At 36.4% G+C, this 22,061-nt stretch overlaps 1 protein-coding gene across 1 annotated transcript in view; it reads left to right on the top strand.

Annotated features, from left to right (window-relative positions):
• The window catches only part of CACNA1D (calcium voltage-gated channel subunit alpha1 D), a 209,412-nt gene that overhangs the window by 68,299 nt on the left and 119,052 nt on the right, over positions 1-22,061 (top strand). The window contains exons 4-7 of the mRNA XM_019473470.1: positions 8,125-8,264; positions 12,126-12,268; positions 13,691-13,843; positions 14,702-14,898. Coding sequence (XP_019329015.1) covers positions 8,125-8,264; positions 12,126-12,268; positions 13,691-13,843; positions 14,702-14,898 — 633 coding nt within the window. The remainder of the gene's footprint in view (positions 1-8,124; positions 8,265-12,125; positions 12,269-13,690; positions 13,844-14,701; positions 14,899-22,061) is intronic.

Genomic DNA, 22,061 nt, shown 5'->3' with positions numbered 1-22,061 from the left:
TTGTGAGCGCCCTCAAGATGAACCGCTCCATAATCTTCCCCGGCACCGAGGTCAGGCTGACAGGCCTGTAGTTCCCCGGATCCTCCTTCCGGCCCTTCAATAGTGAATAGAATAGTGTATTTAATAAGGTACATACAGAATGGATATGTCTGTTGTTTCCACCTAGCTGTTATTCAGCAAAGCTCTGTATTACCTGTCAGAGAGCAGAGAGAGTTCTGCCTAAATATAGCACAGGAAAAAACTAGACAAAGAACATTGATTTTTCCTATTTAGTGTTATGAATGGACAATACATATTTAGCATATGTACTAAACAGAGCTTTTACACGAACAAAACCAGCACGGATCCACACAGATGCCTGTACTCGGTGTGAAAATTTGTCATTTGGATGCAACACTTTCCTGTCTGTACAAATGCTTATTTACAGAACTGAGGTGTTTAACTATATCTCCATTATTGTGTTATTTACAAAGTAAAGTGGAAAATATACGATTAAAAATATTAAAAATATTAAATAATATACATTTAAAATATATAAAATAATATACGATTAAAAATATGGGAAGCAATCACACTCAAAGATGAAATGCAGGCCTACAATGCATTTAGAGGATATAGCTCAGTGTATAGCTTGCACATCCATTTTGTTCTTTTGCCGTGCTCAGTATTTGAGATGTCCTACTGCACATTCTTTTCTTGCAAGCATAAATGCCTGCTTGAGATCTAGAGGGTGTAACTGTTGTTAATAACTGTTGTTAATTGGTGCTACACCAAGTGATTGTGAATTCATAGTTCAAATGAGATGAAAAGATTTTGTGTCCTCTTTAGAAACAGTGGAAATGCTGTGGGTGAGATTTGTTGCTTGGCAGTGGTACTAGGAATGTGAAATCTCTTCAGTTTTATATAAAACCGGTTTAAGAATGTTTATGGTGTATAGCACCTACTTAGTTCTACTCCTAAATATGGAGTTTGCATTTGGTATTGACTTTTAAGTATCAACCTTGCTATCAGATGTAGCAGTGCTAACTGCCAAAGCATCTGGATCTGTGGTAGTATGATGGTGTCCTATTAAGAGCCTCAGAAGATTGGCGATATTTCGGGGCCTAATGCCAAATTCCTGCCTGGAGTTGCCCTGGATTTTACGTGTGAGCCAATGTATTCATTTCAGTTTTATTGTTCCAGACTTTCACAACTAACGCTAAATTTCTTACACTTTTTGTAGTAGTTACTTTTGTAAATTCAAGAACATGCTTGGACTCTGACCTCTGGATGGTATCATAAGGGTTAGGAAATATATTCTCAAAGTTTCCCAAAACAGGCTTCTGAATGCATAAAGACATATTATAAGTTAATATATGAAAGTGGCTTAGCCACATCAGAACTTTGTCCACTAATTGCTTCCAAATTTCTGAATTTTGGAAAGAACTACTAAGATCTTTGTCCACACCTTCGTAAAACATTTTTCTTTAGCATATATATCTCGATGGGGTGCCTTTTTGATAGAGTTGTTCAGCAGTTACTGTTTAAGGGGGAATGCTCCTACTCAACTAGAAACATAGAGATAATTTAGTCACCAAAGTGGAATCCACATGAGCAGTTAAATGATTCTTTAAGATACAATGTCTACACAAGCTGTTTCCTTTTCCATACTGGAATCCTAGTCCTCAGGAATTGAGGTCTGTCCAACTCTGCACTCCAAGATGTGGGGATGAGGGTGTCCTGGGAGCAATTTAAGGTCAGGGGACATTGCTGGTCAAACAAGGGGACGTTGCTGGTCAAACATAAAATGGTCCCATGTACATGGAACGTCATGTGCACTTGAAGTGTGGAAACAATGTCTATTGGTCCATGTCTGTATTAAAGAAGTATAATTATGGGTATGTAATTATATTCCTAAAGTTGGTGCAGAGCTCCTCTCTTGAAAAGCAAAGCTGCCCTTACAAGAACACTGATGCAGACATCTGGCAGTTGAGAGCAGTGGTTGTATCCTCAGGTGGATCAGGACTGGTCAGGAAGATGTAGCATAATTTAACTGGATTGATCAGAACACATCCTTAAAATTGTTTTACAAACTCTCCCTCCCTTGTTTGCTGTTATGTATCTAAAGACATAGTTAACCCAATAGTTATCACAGAATTCTTGAGTGATAAATAATTCTAATTCTTCTAATAAAGGGAGAGTAATTTCCATGTCTAATCTAGGAAGTAAATTATTTTATCAGCTTTAAAAGCAGAAACAAATAAAGCTTTAGTGCTGTTTTCTTTTTGCCAGGTATATGGATTTCATGTTTGTTTCATTTTCTATATTGGGAAAGTGCTATAACATTTTCCACATGTGGGAATAAATAGGTTTTCTTTCCTTTTTTTCGTATTAGTGTGGTGCAGCTCACAAATGATTTTCAGGGGAATAAGGGTATATGAGGTGAAAAATTAAATCATTATATCTCAAAATTCAAAACTTAGTTACTTTTCTGTCTTACAAATGCTGTGTTTTCCCAGTGGCAGAATTTGAAAGAATGGCTGTTTGTCAAAAAGATAAATGGCTTTGTATGTTGTCAAGGCATCAGTCACACATCTTATTTAATAGCACATGATTGATTATTAGTCCCCAAATCAAGAACGTCAAAGTATCTGGGTTTGTGTATGTCTAAACTGCAGAAAGTTGATCAGTTTGGTTACTTTGCTTAAATTGAGTCACTTTATCTGCTAAGCAGTTTTTACTCTGATACATGTATGTTACTCTGGGTGCAAAAATGTATCCCCCCAGTTAAGAAGTAATTCCGATCTCTGATGCCCAGGGAGTAGAAATTAATATGAGAAGACTTAATTGCATAGCATAATAGATTAAGGTTTTGCAAATTAATAACTTTTTATTTTGAAACAATTATCTTGTGAGACATCTTAAGTTAAATGCAGAGTTTTGGTGCATCACATTACAACGTGTAACAGTAGCTTTGCATATTTCTTTCAGAGATTTTGAAAATATGAAGATAATAAAAGATGACTAATGTACACCATCTGGCTAGGGTGGGGGTGGGGGGGAAGAGATTTCTTCCTGAGCAACAGGGTTTCTGCTAAGCTGATTTACTTAAAATAAGAAAGCAAATGCATTTGTTTGCTGAGAACATGAAGTTTTAATGACTTCACTGAAATTCAGTGGATAAGGGTAGCCTTTGTTTTGTACTCCACGATCAATATCAAAGCAGAGCTCACTGGTCTCTGTCAGAAAAGCAGTGTATCTTATCAGTCCTGTTGTTGCATCATATATTCAGAAAAAGATTGCTGAGACTTCAAGATTTTGAGCAATGTTAACAAAAGTGTTAGACAGCCTTTGCAGGAGTCAGCCCCTGGTAAAGAGAGATGACCTAGCTCTGTGTGGTATCAAATCAGTGAACAAACTACTATTAATCTATACAGCCATAGGATTAGATCCTTAGTAACACAGACATTTTTGTGCTTCGTATCTTTAGATTTACAGCTGTCATTTTTTCTCTGCTACTTTTGTGATGCAATATAGAACTAAACGCAATAATAGATACTAGAAATGATGTACAATTTCTAATTTAATCTGTGCAATTTCTTAGAACCAAAATTGTATTCTCAGTTTCTTTTAATACAAATTTTGTTTTTCAGACAGTCAGTCTTATGTATTTCCTTTTTTTTTGTTTGTTTGGTTGTCTTATTTCTTAGTGTTCCTACTTCCATTTTTAATGAAATAAAGTATTCACTTCAAGACCTCAACTAATTTGAACAAAATAAGATGTGCAGGGATAGTTTTCTCCACTATAGAGTAAAGAAAGCAGATAAATGTGTGCATCAAACTGTTAGAACTGCAGTCTTCAGCCTGTATTTTTAAATTATTTCTTACTGCTTTAGATTTATTTTTACATAGCAACCCTACCTCTGCAACTCTTCCAATAATACTGAAAATGGTATGATAGATTAAACTTTATTTACTCTTGAGTAATGGTTGCTTAAGCTCTGGACATGCTAGGTGACATATGGCCTACAGATGTATCTCGGTTGCAGAGGCAAAAATTGATGTCCATAGTGACTGGCAAGAAGTTACGGCAATGTGAGAAGGGACTGCCAGTACCTTCCTGAGGGTGAGCAGGTTGTTAACTTTGCAGTTTGTGTTAGAACATCTGCTGGCTGCCTACTTATTAAAAAAACCCCAAACAGTCTGTAAAGAAAGCACGGCCTGTACTTTGAATATTGTTAACTACTGGGCCAAATCATTCATCTGGCCTCTGTGGAAGACACAAGTTGTAATTTAAAAAAAAAAGTGAGTGTGAGAGAGCATGAAAGAAGAAGAAAGGAATGAAAGGAGGAAGGGACGAAAAATGAAACACTGGAAAATAATAGGCATTTTTGGTTGTAGATGTATAGAAATATCTGTGTTCCTTTTCTCAAGGTTTTCAAGAAATCGTGGCTCTTGTATTGCCCAGTGGCTGTTGTTACAAAGCATCTTTCCCTTGTGCCATTGGCTCCATTAATAGCATCATCCCTGATTCTATCTTGTATCTATTATGAATATATGTTTCTAGGGGCAAATTCTGGAACCAGGCATATATATGCTTTACAACAGGGAACAAGAATGGAAGGAAACACTTCTATCCTTCCACAGGAAGGAAGGAAAACTTTTCTAGTGTTCAACATCATGTAGAACGCAGGGGCTTTTACATGTTGAATGTGTAGTGGGTGTAGGTAGTTGTACATGCCCTGAATCTATCCGTACTTTTCCCTATGATCATGAAAGAATTATCAGAATTGTATCAGAATAATAGAAATTACAGAACTGTAATTCTATGGGAGAGACCTCTGGAGGTTACCTAGTCCTTCAGCTCCTAGCAGGACTGTCACCAGCACTAGATCAGGTCAGCTGTACCTTTGCCTAGCTGCATCTTCAAAAATTCGTGCTTTGAAGCTGCATGTTCCTGTTCTGCACTACCCTTCTGATAAAGTTGTTTTTCTTAACATCCTGTGAGCCTCCAAACCTGCAGCTTGTGGCTGTTTTCCCTTAGTTTACCATGTGCCGTTACTTCGTGTTTGGCTTCATAGTCTTTTTAACCCCCTTTCAAGTAGTTGTAGTCTACTGTTAGACCTTCACTTAGCCACCTCTTTGATGGAGAGGAGATCCTTCTTGCTGGAGAGGAGATCTTTCCTTCACTGGAGTCTGCACTTTCTCAACACCCTTTTTGAACTAAGAGACCCGAAACTGTAGTAGTGTTGCAGCCCCAGCACTGAGTAGAGGTGGATAATAATTTCCGTCTATCTGCTCACCATGCTGTTCCTAATACAGCCCAATGTGGAATTTGTCTGATTTACAGTAAGCGCGTATTTAACTCGGTGTCCGCTGTGACTTCCAGGTCCTTTCTCAGCCCATATTGATGTGGGATTATTTAACCTGAGGTGCAGAACTTTACATCTTTCCTTGCTGAGATTCATGTGGCTTCTGTTGGTCTAGCTGTCAAGGTTTCTTATGGTCCATCTGCTAAGTGACATGCACTGACCTTAAGCCCACCACTTGGTTTAAAAAATGAGCTTGTCTTACATCCCATATTGTTTGAATAGCATGTTTGCAATACTGTTTAGGAAATAAGAAACAGTCCTGCTTCCATAAAAGGGAAATAAAATAAACAGGAACAAGACCAATTGTTTTTTTAAAAGTGATAGGGTAGAGTTGTTAGATTTGAACTGTCACATTAAAATGAACTGCAAGGGTATGTGACCATTAAGCAAGTTACACTGCAACTAGGCTAGGGCTGGTGCCTAGCCCAAATAACAGAAGAGCATTAGAACATTCTTTGAAGGGGAGCAGTGAAGGGCAAAGATGCTTTTTAGGATGGAATCTGGCAGGTTGATGGGCGGAATTAAACTACATATTTGCCTGTAATAACAGGACACTGGACATGATGACCCAGGAGGTCATCTTGGCCCAGAAGGTCCCATCCAGTCCTGTGTCCTATGTTCCCTTTATCTAAAGAAGCTGTTGAAATTTTGCATATATAAAACTTTCTATCTCTTTTGTCTCACCTTTTCTTTTACTACTATGATTTTGAGATATATTTTGCCCATAGCAAATGCCAACCATAATATTTTTGTCTTCCTTATGTTGTCTTACATTATTTATCTTTCTATATCCAAGCTGCAGACTTAGTTATATGCAGGCAGACAGAAATAGCTGTTATTGTGAAATGCATACATGGTAGGATTTGCTTGAATTTAAGTGTTTTTGCAGTATGTTTCTCAGGAATTCTGATAATTCATATTGTAACATCTGTGGTGCTCTCTAGCCAAAGAAATCTGATGGCTTTTGGTGCGCAAACCATTGACATTTCTTCTGTGAGGCCACTTCACTCTTGTTATCCAGTAATTGTTCCAGTTTATTAGTGATAAATTAGAGTGGAAGGGACAATTTTAGTCTTTAGAAGTAAGAATTAGGAAAAAAAATCAGGAGAAGGGAGTGAGGAGAAGGAGGATGTCCATCAGTTTCAGTGGGCTGGAAGATCTCATGCAAAATATAATGCAGCTGAGGAGAACCTGCCTTTGGTGAAGCTCTACAGTGTTTATGAAGTGTACTCAAAGCAGAGGAAAAAGGCAGGAGTATGGGACTGACCTGAGCAGAGAATGAGATCCAGGAATCCTTGCTTTGCACTAGGAGAAAGCCTTACCTCTCATCGTGATCCCAGGGTGCTGCCTGTTGGAGATGAAGACCTGGAGAGGAGTATGTAGTTTATTGATAAGCCTCTACATTTATTAGGTCACCAGTGTCAGATTTATAAATGGATATATCACATCCTATACATAACCAACCCTAAACGGCCTTTTCACGGGGAAAAGAAATCTAGCCTCCCAAATTAAAGACTTTGCACATGAGAATATAAAGATCTTTGTTTAAATCACAAACGGTCAAAGCTTGTTTTTTATTTGGTTGTATGTGAAAGTGCCAATCTGTGTAACAAATAGAAAGTACATAGTTTTGTGTGTAATGTCTGTGCTATATTTGAGTATGTGATAGTAGGAGATTGTAATCCTTTCTGAGAAATTATAGTCCATACATTTTACGCTGTGTGTGATAAGTGAGCAACATCATGTGTTCCTGAACAAGTTAAAAAAAAATGAATCATTCTCTTTGTGTCTCTTATGCTTGGCTCTAATATTTGCATAGCAACAGATAACTGAAAATCATTATACAAAGTGCTGAAATGATGATTTCTGAAGGTAAAAAGCAACAAATGTGTTAACTGGTCTGTTTTGATAGCAGTGACTTTTGCAATTTATCCAAATCAAATATGCTATTACTATAGAAAAAAAAAACACAAAAAAAATATTGTCAAATTAGCTAGGAAAAGAGATTCAATGTATAACTCCGTTTAAAGTAAGAATTTTGGTAAAATGAAGAAACGAATGATGTTTAAAAAAAGCATTGAAACAAATCTGAAGTTGGAGCTTCAATGATACAAGGTGGTGATATATTAACTTAAAATTTCTTCAAGCATGTTAGGGTGATTTAAGGAAATTCTGGTGACATGGAAGGAAGAATAAATCAATGTAAACTTCCATTTCAATGTGAAAAAATTGCAAGACAGTGTAAAATTAAATGAAGACCCTCTTAAATAGCTTACAACTTTTTGACTCTCCTTAGTATGGGATAACACTGTCTCAAACTCCCTTGTTAGGTAGAACTCTGTGGGTCCTAATTAAATAAAGGCTGACATAATGAATAGTGAAAGTAAGTATACCACTGCATAGCTTTTAAGGATATTTCCAGGGCCCTGTTCTACAGCATTTTCTGGTTTTAATGAATGCAAAGAATCCTATTGACCTGGATGGGACTATTTGCTTAAGCAAAGGTACAGTATACTTCCATGTTTGCAGAAACAGAGCCTTTTTCTCTCACAGAATGTGAAAACAGGAAAATCTCATGCAATTATGTAATTATAACCTTGTCAGTACAGCTATCATTAAGTGCTATGCAATTAAAACCTGTAAAATAAACTGCCATGAAGTATTTATCTCCTTAGTCCTGATCAATACAACTTACCCACTTACTGCAAATTCTAACTAGTATAAAAGCTGTTACATTACATTGTCTTTCATTGTACTTTTTTGTCTTTTACAGGAAAAAGTAGAATATGCCTTCCTGATAATTTTTACAGTTGAAACATTTTTGAAGATTATAGCATATGGATTATTATTACACCCCAATGCGTATGTTAGAAATGGATGGAATTTATTGGATTTTGTAATAGTAGTAGTAGGGTAAGTAACTTATCCTTCATTATATAAAGATTTAAAATCTTCTTTACAGTCAGGTAGATATAAGTCTGTTTGGCTATGAGTAACAGGCTATGCTTGATTTCTATTCCTTTGGAGTAAAAGAATGAGCTGATATGAGTGGAAGAATTCAAAACAAGTTCCTAAAAAATTTCAACACTATCTGTGGCTGCAGGCTGTGTTGCGCAATCAGCTTTATAGAAAAGTTCCCAGGGAATTCTGAGTTCTGCCAAAAATTTTCTTTGGTTGTTGTCTTTCAGAATCTTTTCCATCTGATTTTTTCCAAGGTGAACTCCTGATGTCTTTCCATGTGATAAAGGTTGATCTGTTTAGGTTCATACATTGTTATGTCATTTATTCATTTATCCCTATACTGCGGTTATGCGGAGTTCATCTGTTCTATGGAGACCTCTAGGAGAACCCACGTGTTTCGAAGTGGAGGAGAGTGGTCAGGGGAGACAGAGTTAACTGAGTGATTCCACGACTTTCCCAAAATCTGAGGAGAATTGGACACTTAAGTACTTTCCTTTGGGGTGCTGCACATCGGGCCCCAGGTACATCTGATTTTGGCTTGCCAGGGGGAGAATGTATGCTAAAAATGCCTTCCCCCACCTACGTGCCTTGCTGTACCAGGAAACCCTGGAGAGTTTGTTCTGCTCCTCAGAGGAGGGGCTGCTCGGGCCTTATGCAGGTTACAGAAGAGTGGAGAGTGGAACAACCCACAGTTATGTTATGCACCTGCTTATGATAAATAACACATCTGGCCTTTTTGTCAGCAACTTCATGTCAATGGTTGTGCTAGTTCATTAGAAGATCCTACCTTCAGCTATCTAGGGAATTAATCTTGAGGCATATATTCCCCAATTCCCTAAATATGGAGGAGATTATATTGGGGAAAAAAAAGGAATTTCCAGTACTGTAAATTTTGTTTACTGAAAACATTTATTGATATAGCACACGGAGAACATTATCAACATATAACTTTGTATGTTGTGGCTGGCTTGCAGAGAAGACCTTGGCATGCAGTGTGCAATTCTAATTTCATTTTTAAGTTCAATCTATTTCAAGGGTTGCCTGTAGTTGAAAAGGCCCAGAAATTAGAGTGTGTGCTGCTCTTAACTCACGTCATTACATTGAGGGAAAAGAAAAAGACGCAAAGTAAAGGAATTTGTGGTAAAGCGTTATTAAATTTGGGCAAGTATTATGAATGTATGAATATCCAGTTTATAACTGTTTGATTCTGAGATAGTAAATGTTACTGAGAAGATTGTATTTGGGCCAGTTGCTTGGCATTCAGGCAGTTTTGGTCCAGGACTAAAATTTGTATATAAATAGATCCGTCATCAGGTCAGGTCATTCTCAACAGATTGGCCTCTGTGCCTGAAGGGGAAGCTTGGTGGGCAGGTGTGGAGACTATCACACATAAGAGCTCTATTCTCTTGCCAGGCAGTCACTTGAATAGATTTCTTCCCTCTTGTCAAGTGACCATGGAGTTACAGTAACCCTGGAGCAGTCTAATTAACATGACCTCTATCTTTGGCTGTGTCCTAAATACATGATAACTAAAAAATTTTCCATTAACTCATAAAACACTCATTATTGGAGGCTAAGTCTAGTTAGGTCAAATGCTCACACAGAATCCAAGGAAACTACAAAGAAAAAAGGACTACATCTTATCAAATACCTAAAATATCACACTAAGATTTAAATCCTAGCTCAAAACCAAAAGTTTTGGCATATAAACTATTGTGTAGGTTGTCATTGGTCTACCTGGAAGACAAGGTGGACCCTTCATAACACATCAGGCACTGACAAAACTGAGAGCAGTATTTTTGTTCTTGCACTCTGTGAGCAATATTTTTGTTTCTTCTTTTAAGAAGAATACAATCCACATAAGCAAGTAAGCAAGCATGAATCCACTTATTTAATTAATACTTAAAAGCCCAGTGAGAAATTGATTTTCATATATAACCCAAGGTAGATATGGAATCACTTCTGGATCTGATTTTATTTGACTAGTTTCATTGTGAAATTTCATTAGGTATTTTAATAGCTTTGAAAGAGCTGCCATGATGTCCTATATTGGATGTATTAGATGAAATTTGCTTTGTGTGCTTTCTCAGCAGAAACTGTAGCAGTCCGAATGCATAAATCTTAATTATACCAAAAGAAATCTCTACTAGCAAAAGAGAAGCAAGTATAGAGACTTTTTTCCACAACATCAAATTTGGCATTTAAACTTTGGTAAACTGTACAGGAAAATAAATGCCAATTTTAAAAGTAATAAAGGAGATCAATGGTTTTTATACCTAAATGGCTTTATAGGATAGACATAAAATGACAGAGCTGTAGACATAGCTGTGAATGTGATGTTTTCTCCTGTTTTTCTCACTTCTCTCTGAAACCAGTGAGTATGAATTACTTTCAGAACAGTCTACTGCTTGCCTGCATGCTGTGCCACGTAATTTCCATTGATTTCTGTGAAAGAATAAAGTCCTGGTAGAGAAAGCTTTCATAGCACCTTCCTGTGCCTGTAGCCCTTTAATTTTCTGAATGATGTATGGACTGACAGGCTGAAAACAGCTTCTCTTAATTCGGGACTTGATTCAGAAGTCTGTTTAATCATGTCTGCCTTTAGAGCATGAATAGTCACTCTGAAATCATTGAGATGGCTCATTTTCTTAGAATTATGCTTCTATTAAATTATAGGGCTGAAATATTAAACATCTGGATTTCTGTGGTTATAGCAGTATGTAGGTTGCTGGTGTTCATTCTAAGATCTGTAGTCTTCGTGGCTGGGTTTCATTTTGGAGGAGAATGAAGCAGGATAGGGGTGGGTGTTGTGCTTACTGGGGGAAGAGAAGAAAGTCTTCAATATTCTAGTTTGGGCAACCTATTAAATATTACATGATTTCTAGCAACTATCCAGCATGACAGAGTTGTGAAAACTTTTCTTGACAAAACCAAAAACCTGCATGTTTCAGGAGTCCTTTACAAGTGTGAAACATTTTTCAGGATTACAAAACTCTATTGACTTGATAATCCTTTCAGGAGAAGTTCAGTTTTGCAACTACTGAACTACAGACTCTGTGCAAAGGATAATATGGTTTGCGTGGTCTAGCCACAGTCTAGAAAACCATGCATCTGAAAAGCAGGTCCAAACTAAAATAAACCTAAGATTACTTTGGACTTCAACCACTTGCATCACTTTGAATTGCTGCTAGAAGTGGGAAAGAAAAGTAAAACTCTTCTTTTCCAAACTGTTCTAATGAGACTAGCTCATTTCTGCAGTGAAGAAATACAATATAATAAATGACTCATCTGGGAGTATTTTTATCCTCAAAGATATTATGTGTAAGAAACAAATCTTTTTGGTGTTATTAAATGTTGGACTCTATTTTTTCATATATTCAGTTTTTGCTGTCTGTATTTAGAATATTGAACTGCAGTGTCACTTGGAGTTCATATATTCCACCAAAATTAAAACAGATGGTTTCTTGTGATTATCTATTTCATGTTCTAAAGAGAAGACTAATTCTCCAAACCTTACAGCTGAAACGTTTGGACAAAGAAGTGGCAAAGTAGCTTCATTTACTTAAAAATAGCAGATTGTGTATATAAGCAGAATGCTAATTTATCGGATACCGTGTGATCATCGCTCTCTGGAGGGATTAGAAACTCTTGCACTTCATAACTCTTCCTGTCATGATTTAATGTGTAAATATACCTCTCATTTTGACAGCTGAACAGCTTTTCAGAATTATCTGCAGTTCAAGTAATTTCCTAATGCCTTTGATTGCATGGTAAATGGATGGTGATGACCTTACCCTTCATCTCATTTTCTAGATTATTTAGTGTAATATTGGAACAATTAACCAAAGAAACAGAAGGTGGCAGCCACTCAGGTGGCAAACCTGGTGGCTTTGATGTCAAAGCCCTAAGAGCCTTTCGTGTATTGAGACCTCTCCGGCTTGTATCAGGAGTGCCCAGTAAGCTCTTTTCTATTTAATTCTATTGGAATGAATAATGTAACTGATCTGGTTATTTAACTTTCTTGTTCCAGACACTAACAGAAATGAGATAATATGAAGTTGATTTTTTTTGTTATCTGGTTATGTATATCAAGTGCGTTTCGAGATGAATGATACCCTATTTCAAGTTGAATGAAGGATTGTGAATTCATTCAGTGTATGATCTTCTTACACAGTTCAAAAAGCAGACAGGGGAATACACTTCCTTTTTAGAAGCTTTATATAAAAGTAAATTACATGTTAAAATGCAAATACACCAGAAAAAAAATTCCAATTTTTTTTTTTATTCCAAAACCCTGCAGATATGAAAGTGTAGGTGGTCCTAAAATAGTTTATATGTTGGTAAGTGTATGCCAAAGCACATTACACATTTCATATTTCCTGCCCCCTCCAATGCACATGAATGCCTTCTGTTTATCTCCGTAGAGCTAACAGATAAATTAGGAAACTTAAAAAGTAGAACAATTTTTTTTAAAGAAAGCAATTTAATTTTCTGATAATCTTTCCTGTTTTTTTAAATACATTATTAATTACTAAAGCTATTTGGGCTGAATAAGAGGTTCATGGCTTACAATTTGGCTCTTTCCAAGACATTCAAAAGAAGAATCCTAATGCTGTGTTTATTGTATCATAGTCTGTTACATGGAAATGATCGTGATGGTATATATTTAGCAAAAGAACTTCAGTGAGGAAAGAAGCAGTCTTATGAAATGTCAGAAAGGAAGTCTGTTAAAATAAAAATGAGCCATATTTTGTTCTCATTGGTACTGTGGCAGCTTCATTAGTCTGGGATTTACTTCTTTTGGTAAGACCCAAATTTGGCTAAATATTTAATTAAGGAGAAAAGAAAAGAAAAATGAAGTAGTTCTGAAAGTGATGTGAGGGGTAAACAATGAAAAAGTAAGTTTGTTCAGAGTAAAAATGTGTTTTCCCAGGTAACTATACTCTGTCTCTCCAGACCAAAAATACAGTTCTGTAATTGGCTGAGTGTACATTTTCTGAGGACTTGCCACAAAGTTGTGGTTGTCACAGAAATTTTTTTTAAAGTCATATAAAAACTCCCCCCCAGCCACATACTGACTACATGCCCTTTCTTTCTAAAAAGCCATAAATTCTTGTGACACATTTCAAGCATTGACTTCTATGGCATAACCTTTATTAACACAGAAAATAATTAGACTTTGACACAAGTTTTAGGTTCTTATGAAGTATTTTATGTTACAGAACATTTTGTGGCTCTGAGCAATAGGATTTTTTTAAAGCTGATTCACTCTGCATGCCTGTATCATTAATTTCTAATAATGTGTAATTATAGACAATTCGGTAAGGCAAGACATAGAAGTCTGGTTCATATCTTGTATCTCCTTTTTTTTCTTTTAGGTTTACAAGTTGTCCTGAACTCCATTATAAAAGCCATGGTCCCCCTCCTCCATATTGCCCTTTTGGTATTGTTTGTAATCATAATCTATGCTATTATAGGATTGGAACTTTTTATTGGAAAAATGCACAAATCTTGTTTTCTTATTGATTCAGGTAAGTCATGAAACTGTTGACTAAAATAAGGGATTAATTTTGTTTTATTCCAATCTGTGGGATTTCAGTTTGAAATAGAACGTGGGCCAAAGCACTAGAACTGCTGTAACCCCAATTTTTACTGTGGTTCATAATTTTAGGAAGAGTGCATTACATGTAAACAACAACAACAATGCAAACTAGTTAGAGACTAGAACATGCTCTGAATAGGTTTTCGTTTCTGAAATGTGTAACTGAAATGTCAGTACTGAAAATAGTAAGGGTGACTGTTCACAAGGGACAACTCAGTAGTTTTTTCTAATCTCTGATTACTGAAGAGCTAGCTAGTCCTATTCCAGGGAAGATATACTTTCCTGAGTTCACAATCTGGCAGTGTCTCTCCTTCCAAGATTGTGGTAGTGTGGTAAGAAGTGCGGTTCTGAAATGAGTGATGAAAGAAAATGGTGTTCCTCTGTCCAGGTGAAATGATGAAATCAAAGTGTTTGTTATGGGAGAATTTTGAAGGAAGTAAACATCATGAGGGAGTAGCTGATGGCGAAGGGTACATTTCTATCAGCTAAATAATGAAGTAGACTCTATGTATCTAAAAGGATATGTTGTATTACTACATGCTTCCTTCCACTGCTTAATTACTTGAGCTCTTTTATACATTCAGTTTTGATTAGCCTATTTAAGGCTGTAAGGCCCAGATGTGAGAGACACTAAAAGCTGTGAAGCTCCCACAGGTTGCCTTTCTCAGTGTTTCTCAGCTTGATACCTGGATTTACCTTCCAACAGGGTTGATACTTCTTCGTGCAAAGAGTTAACTCACAAAAATTTGAGAATGGAAAGGTCTGAGGTTTTTTGGTCAATTTTCAGATATACTAGTTGAAGAAGATCCAGCACCTTGTGCATTCTCAGGGAATGGACGTCAGTGTGTCATGAATGGCACTGAATGTAGGGGTGGATGGGTTGGACCAAATGGAGGCATAACCAACTTCGATAATTTTGCATTTGCGATGTTGACTGTATTCCAGTGTATAACCATGGAAGGATGGACTGATGTGTTATACTGGGTAAGTTCATAAATCACTGAGCTTTGTTTACTTTTAAACAAGCTTCAATGTTTAAGTGAGAAATAAACCGTGTTTTACAACACCATCAGTGGGAAATCTCGGTGAGTTTTGCAGCAGACGAGCTCAGCTGCATACTTTTTCCAGTCACAGCATCTTACTGGACTCCTCAGGCTAAGAAGACATTTTAGAAACAAATTTATTCGTTGCTCATTTGAGGTTTTTTTGCCTATTCCATTTGGATAAATGTAATATTACATTTATGTCCTTTGGACTAGCGTTTTTTCGTGCAAGCCTACAGTTTTTAAGTATGTCATTTCTGATTAAGCTTAAAAGCTCTCTTTTTGCAGTATTTCTGCAAAATATTTCACAATATTAACATAAATTAGAACAAAGCAAGCTCTCAACTGTCATTGCTTGCCATGGGGACTGCAAATCATTTGTTAACCATTCAGAAACAACAAATCACAAGAGCTGTGAGCCTGACATTGTCTCCGTAGAAGCAGCAAAAGGTTTTAAAAAAACCTAACTCTGTAAGTCCCCACCTTTAAGTGCTACTCTAGCATCAGATATGGACCCTCCACAATCTTACAACATAAACAGACAGCTGGTCATAGACTGGGAAACTGAAGATATGTTTAGTCCTGATTTTACAAATGAGAAGGGAAGAAAAAGAACACAAGATTTTTAAAGGACTAGGGTCACCTAAATATACAGGTAGACGTTTCTCTGCCTAACCCCATTCCCATCTAAGGACATTAGATTCTTTTGTCAGTCTTTAAGCACCTAAATATATGATGTGAGTGATTTGTCCAAGGTCATTCAAGAAGTCTGTGACAGAACCTACCTACCATAGGTGCTGAAAATTAATGAGAATATTCTGTACTACTTGGTACTCAGCAGTAAGTCTTTGCAGCAATTAGGACCTTATAACAAATATAATTCTAACAGTTCAAATATTGGAAAATATTTATGAAAGAAGAGAACTGATTACTAGTAAGGATCACTATTAGCAAATTTAAGAATGGACGCGCTATCTCAAGATGTATCTTGCATAACCTAGAGTATAGTTCCAGTTGCTCTCAGCAGCTCACATTTAGAATTTCTTTGTCTGGCCAAGTGGGACTATTTACTAATAGCACATCTGTTGTGGAGTATTGGATGCAATTAAGGATGTAGTATTACCCCTTAATTTTGTGTGGTCATTTGTTGCAAATCAAGGTGAAATATGCTGTTGCTAAAAAATATAACACCAGAGTGTAATCTCACATAAAATCTGTGATACTAGAATATAGAATATGAGATGTTTTTGAGATAATGTCACTGTTAAAGATAATTAAGATGGTAAGCTGGCATTCTTCTAGGATTGAAAGACAAAATTTGGCAAAATATGAATCTCTGTTTCCACTGTCTGTTATCAGAGATATAAAATCGGCTATAAACATGCAAACCTTCAATACTAAAGAGTCTAACAATAATGCATAGCTGCATATAGGCTAATGTATTGTTTCTCATAGTGTAGGTTTATCAACTCTTTGGGTTTTGCTCTCCAACTCCTCCTGATTTTCTCAAAGAGACTGTGCGAATGTAGAATTAGTATGTGCTTTATATGATTTGTGTTTGTGATGATGACAGTTATTTTTATCCCTCCTGAAAGGAAAGGGAAGGTTTGCCATGATTCTCTAAAAAAAAAAACAAAACAAAAAAAACACATTTAATACCTTTTCAAGGCAAAACTATGCCCACATTTCAGCACTTGATAATTCCTCCAACTGTCACCAATTTTTTCAAAGAAAATTAATGTAAAAACTTCGTGGAGTTACTGTATTTAGAATATGATTGTTATAAAAGGTATAGAAACAATTTAAGCTGAGTGGCTCAGTATTAAACACTTTCCCCCTGTAGAATTAATGAGCTAATTGATCTGATGCGTCTTAAGACATCTTTGTAGAGTCTCCATTGACAGCACAAAAAATAAAACCATTAAAACAGGATGCTGAATATTGTCATGATCAGACAAAATGCAAGGCATAAGAAAATGAAAAATTCAAAAAATTCAAAACTGCACACGAGTTATTTTATTTGTTTCTCTATAATGAGTTCTCGATGTAGAAGATATTTACAGGTACATAAATGTCAGTTTTCATTTTATTACAAATGATACTGGGATTATTAGACAGACAAGCAAATATTTATTGATCTAGTGAAATATAATCAAAGTCAGATATTCAAGTGGCTTTGGAACCTGTCTTAACTGACATTTATATAATTAAATTATAGATCTGGATTCTTTCTATCTGTAGACCAACAAATTGCCCATTGTCAAACTGATGTTACTTGCTGAGGACAAGAGAAATGACAATTTATATGTTTTAATTTTATCCCTGGATTAAGCTAAGGTAGATTTAGCTATTGCTAAGTAAAAGTTGGAAAAGATCTTGTTTTAATTGCAAATTGTGAAAACATTAGGGGTATACCAGATTGTACTAAAAATGTCCAAAGAGTCTAAGGAAACCATTTTAGCTAGAGGTGATTGGGTTTTGTGAGTTGCTTTTTACTTAGAAATCTGTTGATGATACACAGACTGAATGAGTTTTATACAAAATGTAAACAAATAAAACCAAACCCACAAATATTAGAAACTGCACAAAATTCTGATTTCCATTTGGTCGCTGTGTGAACAGTAAAATTAACTATGTAGGCTTATCTCGCTAGCAGGTGTAATCTGAGTGGGTGAAATACGTGCAATATTTTGCATCATGTTATGTGGCATTCTGTTAGCAAGAATGACAGCTGAAAATGACAGCTTCCAATAACATGCACTAGGACAGCTTGTTATCACCTGGTTAACAACAGTAAACTCGGCTTAAAAATTCTCCAAGCATCGATAATGATTTTTCTCTTATGCGTATCTATTTTAGATTGAGGGCTTGATCCTGCTACTGCTAGGCACCCTTCAGATCCTGGTGACTCACATGGACATCCTGCTGCTCACCAGTTTTCATCCGAATCCCATATGTCCTATTATTTTTTAGAGTGTCTTCATCTGGCTACTTTTCTCTCTCTAACTTACATGTAACTCCCTGGATAGTATGTATTACGTTTCATCCAAAAAAAAAAAGTGACTCCTTAGTGCCAAATGCTAGACTTAACTATAGAGGTTAAGGGGTAGTGTCCTTGTTTTCACCAGCCAGTGCAGCATATGTGTTCCCAGATTGTATAATATGTTTGTGGCTGCACATCTGTACATCTTCTCCATTTGTATCAGGACTGTGTTTACTCCCAGTCAACAGTCCTTTCTGTTTGCTCTCTAGCCCTAGCTGAAGGCTTATGCTGTTAGTTTTGGATCTCAGTGCAGTTCTTGTTATTGGCAAAGTGGCAGCCTCTGTGCGTCCAAGTTTTTAATGCTCTGGCTCACAATCTAAAGCTGAGAGCATAGTATTCTTTGCCTCATTTTCAGTTTATGCTAGCAAGCACTCAAGAATTACAAAATCTGAGTCTACATTTGCATATCTGGCTCTAGATTTTTTCCATGTCTTTCAAACATTTAGATTTATAGTCTATTAATGGCAAACACGTATTTTGTAAATCGCTTTTTATTTTTAGGTATTTCACTTGATACATAGGAACACACATAATGAGCAGCGGTACTTGCCAGTAAAACCTCCAATTTTCCCATGAGTACCAAAATTATCACATTTAATTCTTCTTGTTTTCACCATAGTGAAGTTATCTTGAGTTACTACACTTGAATAATCTACACTGACACTACTGTAACTTGAATGAGAAATGGGCAGGGCCTCTGTGTACCTAAATTATATACTTCATTAGCTGACAATGGATAAAAATAACAGAAGGTAGAAACTGAGGTCTGTTCAGATACATCAAAACAAATTAGTAAAACGGAAGCAAGTGTCTTGCAAGTTAAGGTTTAACTTGAGAGGGTCACTTATATGTGTCCTATATGCAACTTTATAGCATGGTTTACATACAGAAGACAAGGGCCAAATTTAGAGGTGATTAAGTAATTATGAGGCTTTCTAGGTACTGTAACAATTTTTCTCTTCTCCAAGGGATATATTTCTCTTTAGGCCTACCTTAGGCCCAAGCCATGGAATTCTGATTTTCTAGTTGTTAATGAACTGAAATGCTTAAGAAAGCAGTGGTCTCTGAGTTCACATCCCACCAGTTGTATCTCTCAGCTCGTTTCTGTGTTGGTAGTACAACAAAGTTGAGCCTGGCCAAGCAGGAGAATGTCAGGGAAATCTGTGCTTTAACTCCAGAACCCAGATAAGATTGAATATAAAATTACATGCTTTTACAAACCAGCCTGGAGGCTGCTATGCTTCAAGCACAGCCTGTTTTAAGTCAGCTTTAAGTCCACTTCAGCCAACAATATCCCAGGACACAGCCTTTGAAGCTAGAAGGCTTTGAAAAGCTGTCTGGTATCCTCTGAAATGAGTAGAATAAATAGCCTGTGATCTGAGGCTTTGTGAACCTACATTGTATGCTTTGAAGAATGCAGGATTAGTCCCACCTCACAAAATACTGATTTCTGAAGGATTTTTACACCTGTCAAGAGACTGAGTTTGTCAGTCTTAATAATTTTTAAGATGATTAGGTAGATTATAGGTAACAATAAATAAACCCACAAGTTATGAGTCTATTGGAATGTTACAAAAGGAGGAAGGTAAAATTGAAAGCTAGGGAAACTAAAACTTAAGAAATTAAGCAAGTCTGAAACATTGTGGAAAATAATTCAAAATAGGTTCATGCATCAGTGCATTATATCTGTAATAGTACAAATGAAGAATTAGAGGTGTTACTGCATTGCTTTATCATTATTCCCAGTTAGGGCTTAGATTAATTGATACATACAAAGTGCTTGCAACAATTTTCAGTAAAACAGTACCAGGTGTACAGAAAAGTAAGACCTTGATCTGCACGCAATTGCATATGGGGATTTTACTCTCAATTACCACAGATAGGAATACCCAGTACCCAGTACCAGGTGTACAGAAAAGTAAGACCTTGATCTGCACGCAATTGCATTTTTACTCTCAATTACTACAGATAGGAATAAATGACACATTCTAATGATTTCTAATAGATGTTAGATTGGAATTGCATATGGGGATTTTACTCTCAATTACTACAGATAGGAATAAATGACACATTCTAATGATTTCTAATAGATGTTTTAGATTGGAGTGTGCCATCTGCTGCTGTGAAATACTAATGGTTATGTCTGCTGTAAATTTGGCTTTCTCCCTATTTCACTTCAGTCTTGGGCTCTGATCATCTACACTGCATTGTAATGATAGTTGACTCCAACTACAGCACAGCTAACGATAATTCCCTCCAAATGCCACATGAGGCGGTTTCAGACTGTACCAAGTCTGTCCTATCAGCTCAGGATAATTCTTCCAGACTTTGCAGACATATACTCACAAACATATACATGTAAATATAAAGAGCCAAATATACAATTACAATTAATTATTCTCCACCAATTTAACTTGCATAGAGTAACTTGTCTCCAGATCTGGTAGCATCAACAAATGGGCCCTTTTACAAGGACTTTTGAACTGTTCGTTTCTGCATCACTCATGAAGGGGATAGGAAGAGCTTCAGAGCTCAGTTCAAAATTCTTTTCAAAGCTGTTTAAACATACAAATCTAATTTAACATTTGTATGAAAGGAGTAGAAATGCCAGAGTGTAACCAAAAGTGACATCTCTGGAGAATAAGCGTTTTTAAACCCTTACCTGAGTAGTACACATCTACCGTTATGGTGAAACAGAATTAAGTGGTACGAAAAATACTTTGTCCTTCCTGTCATCCATCATCTCATCTGTCCTCTGGTTGATGTGATGGACAAACTAACTAGAACTGAAATCCAAACAGTAAGACTAGATCTGGAAAAAGGCACTAAGAACGGCGAGAAGGATGGTACTTGGGGGTGTCTTTGCAATAGGTGTTACAGATGCTAAAAGCTTAATGGACTCCAAAAGAGATGGGAGAAGTCCTTTGAGAGCCATTAAATATGACACATCCTTTGTTATAGTACATCCCTGAGCCACAGAGGGTAGGAGTCTTGCAAGACTTTTTGCTGAGGATTTGAGATGTGATATCTCCTAGATTTCCTGGTGTTACTTTAGCATAATTCAGGGGCTTTTATTGTTTATATTTCTTAGTTGCAACTTCTGGAGAAGTTAGCATTAATCCTTTCAACTCAAAATACCTTGTTTCTGAGGATGGAGATTTTCCTGTGTTCATATATTAACCAAGCTCTGCCTCAATTTTTAATCAGAAGGCAAATTGACTCCTTTAATCTTTCTTTAATTGAAAGTTATGGAAAATGCCACTGGACATGCATGAAATGAGCAGTGAAGTTTTCCAAAAGGAAAGGACTTCTTTTTATGCTTTCATCTCTGGTATTAATGCAATCAGAAATATCACTTAATGAATAGAAATTACAGTGCATTACTTGAATAGAGTTTAATTGTCTCTAGAATTAAATGGTAAAATTCTTGAGTAGATGTAGTTTCAGGCTGTTGCTTTTAGGAATTCAGTCTTCGATTAGTGCCAAGATGTTCTACTAGATTAAGGGTTCCTGAGTTAGGAATGCTTTTGAATTAGTTCAGCATCTGCCCAAACCAAAGCATTTCTTCTAGCACTGGTTAGCTGCAGTTTCCAATTTTTACATCACAGGTCATTAGGCCTAGATAGATTGGCCTAAAACATTGGGCTTAAAATCAGGCTGCATAAATGACAAGGATTTTTCTTCATATGTTACGCACTATAAAGTGAATGAAGGAAATGCAAATCACAGTTGCCTATGCTAATAGAGCCTTTAGGACAGAGCATGGAAATTTCAGCTTTGCTTCTGAGTTACTAAGTTAGCACAATGCCAGGCTTCTTGAATATGTTCTCTTTGTGAGCAAAAAGTATATCAAGGTGGATTGCAGTGTAAAATTGCAAATATTAATCTTTCAGGTTTTTCAAAAAGATGTGCAGCAGGAAAATATTGGCATCAACACCAGATGAATTTATGCCTTCACTCTGAACTCTGCTGACTTGCAAACAACTGTTTGCTAATGGTATAGTTCAGTTAGAATCATAGAATCATTAAGGTTGGAAAAGACCTCTAAGATCGAGTCCAAC

The sequence above is a fragment of the Aptenodytes forsteri genome, unplaced genomic scaffold, assembly GCF_000699145.1.
Source record: "Aptenodytes forsteri isolate BGI_AS27 unplaced genomic scaffold, ASM69914v1 Scaffold53, whole genome shotgun sequence".
NCBI lineage: Eukaryota > Metazoa > Chordata > Aves > Sphenisciformes > Spheniscidae > Aptenodytes > Aptenodytes forsteri.
This window is presented reverse-complemented; position numbering and strand designations above follow the sequence as displayed.